The sequence below is a fragment of the Cynocephalus volans genome, chromosome 4 (genome assembly GCF_027409185.1).
Source record: "Cynocephalus volans isolate mCynVol1 chromosome 4, mCynVol1.pri, whole genome shotgun sequence".
In the NCBI taxonomy this organism is placed as follows: Eukaryota; Metazoa; Chordata; class Mammalia; order Dermoptera; family Cynocephalidae; genus Cynocephalus; species Cynocephalus volans.
The window spans coordinates 73,117,758-73,123,757 of record NC_084463.1 but is presented as its reverse complement, the minus strand read 5'-3'; the positions used below and the strand labels follow the sequence as shown (position 1 = coordinate 73,123,757).

General features: G+C 36.0%; 1 protein-coding gene across 1 annotated transcript in view; it reads right to left on the bottom strand.

Moving 5' to 3' along the window:
• Positions 1-559: 559 nt before the first annotated feature.
• The window catches only part of TRPC6 (transient receptor potential cation channel subfamily C member 6), a 131,049-nt gene continuing 125,608 nt past the window's right edge, over positions 560-6,000 (bottom strand). The window contains exons 11-13 of the mRNA XM_063094302.1: positions 3,003-3,086; positions 1,261-1,336; positions 560-711 (exon numbers count right to left, since the gene is read on the bottom strand). Coding sequence (XP_062950372.1) covers positions 560-711; positions 1,261-1,336; positions 3,003-3,086 — 312 coding nt within the window. The remainder of the gene's footprint in view (positions 712-1,260; positions 1,337-3,002; positions 3,087-6,000) is intronic.

The window sequence follows — 6,000 nt, the reverse complement described above, 5'->3', positions numbered from 1 at the left end:
GGTTGGGGGGGAGGGGGGGAGGGAGAAGGGAGGGAGGTTTTGGTGATGGGGAGCATTAATCAGCTACAATGTATATCGACAAAATAAAATTTAAAAAAAAAAAAAAAATAAAAAACATTCTTTAAATGGACATAGGTTATTTTTCTCCATATTTCAGGGCTGGAAGTCACCAGCAGGGGGATCCACTGAGAAAGCAATAATGTACCTGAAATCCTCTTTGGAGGAAAAAACCAAACCATAGGGAATACGTGAATCTGACCCCTGTCAGCTGAACCCATTCCCAGGCACAATAGTTATACCCAAGAAAGCAGTTTATAAAACAAGCACCCAACGGCTGGGCATAATTTTCAATCATAATCTACAAACGTTAGCCTGAACAATGAAATTCAATCACTAAAAAATAGTAGATATTAGGGTTCCAGACAATACGATGACCCAAGTTAACATTTAGCTTCTTCTTGTTTAAAAGTTGGGCACACTGGCACTTAAAAAAATAAATCAGAAAAAAATATGGCTTCAAGTGGACAAATAAATATGAATTTTGAAGGACGTCTTTGCATTATCTATTGCTTTCCCCTTGATTTGGTTCCGTGGATAATTTCTCGCCAAGTTTTCTAATAAGTTCTGCTAGGTCTTCTGTATTCTGAGACTTTTCTTCAAGGAGTTCATAGCGGAGGCTTGAGATGTCCTGCTTAATTTCCTTCAGTTCCCCTTTAAAAAAGCAAGAGTGATAAGAAGTCAACTGCAAATCCGTAATGCAGAGAAACTAGTGATTCTGCGGTAGGATGAAATCAGTCCTAATTTCAAACACATATGTATTTTGAATCTTTTCAAGGAAATAACTTCCTAATGGAGCAGGTTTCTGGTTTCTCATTTAGGTACTTTGGTGAATGAAGGGATTATAGCAATATGATAAGAAGCAATATGATAAGAAAAGTCCTCCTAAAGTTAAAGGGAAACGGTGGCTAATGCTGCAGGGGTTGGGGCAGCAGCCCTTCCCCTTTCTTAACTACTTTCTCCTCCCTTCAAGCACCCAATAAAAACAATAGCTTTTTATCTAGCAAGTAACATCTGTCCCCAACTGTGGAGAAATAGCTGATTTCGCACTACTTGATGGAATTGAGGGTTGGTGAGATCCTGTTCTATTCTTTCCTTTGAAGCTTATTCTTCCCACGTCATCTCTCCAGCTCTCAGCTCTACATCAAGGCCCCGTGTCCTGGCTCGCACTCAGGGACTGGCTTGTCCCCGTGTTCAACTCACCTTCATTCACCTCGTCACTCTCCTTATCTATCTGGGCTTTCAGTACATATCTTTTAATGAGCCTTTTCATTATTTTCTAGACAGAGAAAGAGAAATTCAACTCAGTTTTATGTTCATGACAAATCTCTCATTTGGAGTAAGTTTCTGTCTTCCTCCCTTCGTAAGCACTTTGGAAGTGGTGGCTCTCAAAGATTAAGATGATTTAGCTGGTGGGGAATGTATAATATCTCTATATTTGGTTTTCTTTTTAAAGCAATTTTCATATCACTTAGGCTAATGACTCAAATGCTAATTCTTGAGTAAAGGATAAGTTTAGACTTGTGTACAGTTATAAAATAGTTACATTTTATTTAGATTAACAATACTTCAGCTTTTATAAATTTCCTCAAGATGCATCTCTGCAGATATGGTGTTTGGATACATCTTCTCCAGAAAATGCTGGAGAGGGTAAATCCAAAGTTTAGTGCAGACTGGAAGAAAACCAGCAGCATAGATTGTATGTTCCCTTTTCGAGAAGCCTGTAGATCCAGTTAAGTCCCAAGGGAACTACAGACTCTACTTTCGATGAAAAATCAGAGGTGACAAAATTGCATCTTAATCAATGTTTATTTGCAAATTTGTTTAAATTGTAATTTTTAAACAAAGTAGTAATTTGACAAAAAAAAAAGAATATACATCTGATCCTTTATGTCCATTGCTTGTATTTTTTTTTAAAAAAGTATTAGAGCAAGGCACAGCCTTTCAGTTGGGCAGGTTAAAGGTGCACAGTACTGAATGTGGAAATGGAGAATTAAGCAATTGTCCACTCATTTGTGCCCCATTCCTGCCCCACCAAAAAATGTAGCCAGTTTTGATTTTATACTTGCTATTAATTTAAGAATGGCTAATTTCAATGTAATAAAGATTCTCCAGTACCTGGGGTTTTATCCTGTGGATGTTGCTTTTATTTTATACTTTTCATAAAAAGCAAGAGACTCAGCCTGTGCTCAGGAAGTCCTGGATTAATAAATATACAGCTACACCAAATCTTGCACCTACACCCAAGATTAAATGCTGGAAAGTAAAACTCCATGTTCAAGAGCTTATTCTAAGGATATAATTTGGTACATAGATGAGTACGTTTATAGAAGTACTACTTATGATAGCAGGAAAAAAAACCCTTAAATGCCTATCAATACAGGACTATTTTAATAAATCATCATATATTTATACAAAGGAATACTATACATCCATTAAAATTGATAGGAATATATATTTTGCAGAGAGAAAAACACAGTCTACAAAACTATTACTCATTATGTAAGTACTATTAACTCGTTTATATAATATTACATATAATTTACATAATATTAAAATATATTTAAAATTATACACATACATACATATAATCATCTGGCAGAATATTCACCAAAAGTAAACAGTTTTTATTTCTCAGTGGTGGGATTTGAGGAGAATTTTACTCTCTTCTTTATGTTTTTCATAAGGTTAGCCTTTTTACAATGAACATGTAGACTCTAAGCTCCATGATTCCAAGACTTTATCTATTTTGTTCACTTATGTTCCCAGCACTTAGGAAGTGCCTGGCACATGGTACTCACAAAATAAATATCTGTTGGATAAATGCATTATTTTGATATTGAGAAAAATATCCTAATAGTTCATTTCCACTTAATGAGTCACATAGTTTGAGAATCTAAATATTACAAAAAACTAGTCTTATTTCTTTAAACATTCATGCTTACCTGATACTGTCTTGGAGGCTTATTGAAACTATTTAAATGGAAATCTTCTGAGCTCCTTATGCTGGATTGTTTATTGTGCCCAAGCTACAATTTGAAAAGAATTAGAAATTGATTCTTATTTAATTTTTATTTTAACTAATGTGATGAGATTGTTTATTAGTTACATATATAAACTCAAAAATAATTTCATATGTATAAAGAATTTTATCTAGATGTATGGTGCCATTTTAGCTTAACTTGTTTAGTATTCTGTCTTCCAAGACAAATCAGTGGCACTTTAGGTGTGTTCAGTCTCTCAATGGTTGTTAGAAGTTGTCTGAGGAACCTCTTAGACCTTGTGGCTGTCAATCATGTTGTCATGAGAGTCATACTTTAACTTTCCCCCCAGAATCATCTATGGTACAGGAAGAGACTAACAAGCTGGAGAAATAATGGTGTTGATCTCAGGAGTCCATTGATAAGGAATCAATAAGCCAGTCTGATAACTACAACATCTATACAGAAGGATCTGATGGGGATACTGAAGAAACACCAAGGAAAGACTTTGTTGTGTGAGAGTTCAGGTAAGAAAGCACTAATTAATCCATCTGAATTTTAGGATCTGTATAGTATCGCGTGTTGGCAGCACTTTTCAAATAATATAAATGAAAGCAATCTGCAATAAAGGTGGTAACATACCATATTAATATGGTATAAGGATGACTGAAAAACTCTTTAATGCATTTTCTAAAAGGAAAAATTAGTTTACAAAGAAATAAGAGATCCTGAGCAAAACAGAGAAGCTCCAAATTTATGTTTTTGGTGGACAACTACCTTCCAAGGGGACTGAAACTTCAAGAATCTCTTCAAAAATACCCATGATTTGTATTTCCCAACGACATCTAACTTACTATAAGTAAAGCTCAATAAGACTCAATTAAAATCCTTGCCTTAACTTCAGTGCTTCAATGCTTCAGTGCTTTCAGTGGCCACATGCTGAGTTAAACATATACACATCCATTCATCCATTGAACAAGCACACTGAGTGTTCTCGGTGCTATGTGACTCTGGGTATTCAATGAAGAACATAAACAATTGTGATCTAGCCGAGTTATAATAATAGGAAAAGTATGGCAAGACTGATAATATCCATTAAAAAAAGATAAGTTTGAAAATATTGCTTAGATAGCATCTTCTTCCATACAGCTATTTCCTTTCACTCCCCTCTAATAAGTCAGCAAAAAGTCCATACGTTTTTACTTATATTCATTTTTTAATTCTTTAGGATAAAATAATACAATTCATCAAATAACCAAAGAGAGGTAGCTTAAGTTTTCAAAGCGAGCACTTGATGGCAGCCTGACATCTAATTACCATCTGGCTCTGCCACCAGCTAACCGTGAAACATTAGGCTAGATGCTTAAACTTTCTATAATCTCTACTGATAATGAACGGAGTTGTCTAGTTGACCCCTACCATCCTTCAGGCACTACTAATTTATGAATTCATGAAATGCTTACAAACTTCCACATAACATTTTTAATAATACAGTGGGAGCCCTGGCTTTCAAACTATAATTTATGCCGGACATCATTAGATGCGAGGACCATATTCAAGCACACTTCATCCCAATGTCCCTAGTGCCAGCACTGCTTGGCAAGTGCTCAAAACCTGTTGGTCGGTGAAATGAATGCTGAAAGAAGTGGTGCTTTTTGGTCACTAGTGAAATTCACTTGGTTTCTGGACAGCTTACTGTACAAGACGTACAATCTGGATTCATCAACCAGTTGCTTGCAGTTCAACTGCATGGTAAAGATACATTTGAAACCTGGGGAACTGTTTTAAGGCACAAGGCAAATGCCTTACAAACTTTAATAGACTGGATAGCATAGAAGAAGTAACGATGCCAGGAAAGGCAGAAAACGGTATTCTTTTCATTTGAGAATGGGTATGAATGCGGATTTTCTGGAGTGTAGATTTTGAGGTATCATTGACTGCAGCTGCAGTATATTCATACAGTTTCAGCAGCACACTCAGCTCTCTTCTGCATGCTCTCAGGGGTAGAATCCAGTATTTCTCAATCTTGACACTAATGACGTTTTAGGCAAGATAATTCTTTGGTGCACGGGGTGTCCTGGGCATTGTAGAATGTTTAGCAGCATCCCTGGCTTCTAACAAAGAGACGCCAATAATAGCTCCCCTCCCCTATTGTGACAACCAAAAATGTCTCCAGGTATTATCAAATGCACCCTAGGGGTTGGGGTGGGGGCAAAATCTCTCCTGGTTGGGCACCACTGGTATAGTGAAATGGTATATGACTACATAGCTCTAAATCCATCTGGATAGTTTTATGTGACTAGTTCTGCTGTTAAGTTTAAAATACCAAGTTTTGGATGCAAACATATTTTTTCAGCAAAAAATTTCTAATACATCATAGATATTCAACAAATACTTGTTAAAATTTGAATAATAATACAGAGAAGTAGTGTGTCAGAGTAAACTAATTCAATGGTGCAAAGAAGCATTTTTACCACTTGGTGGCAGAAAATCTTAACATATGATTGTTTCCATGTACAACTACTAAAATAGTTTAATGTCCGGAAAGTCATGTCTGCAACACTTTCGCACATACAAAGGAACAGATCTTGCAATATGAGTAGTATTTAAACCTTAGGGCTTTGGGTATTTATATATCATGCCAACATGTGCAACGCCACAGGGGCTGGAAGCGGGAGCTTGTGTATTGGAAAGACGGGATGCAAGTTTTGAACGTGTCTAATATATAAATATACATTCTCTCCAATTCTGAATGAACCATTGCCTATCCTTTCTCCCCCACCCACCTTTTCTTATGCCTTTGACAACATTTTCTGCATTCTTTATGCTTTTTCTTTTCCATGTCCTAGTAATTAGTTTGATATTGGCATTTCTCATCTTATAGGTTCACTATACAACTAGAGTAAGGAACACTAAAAAACTTGTTTGTTATTCATTAAGAGGAAAAAATAAACTTCAGCCT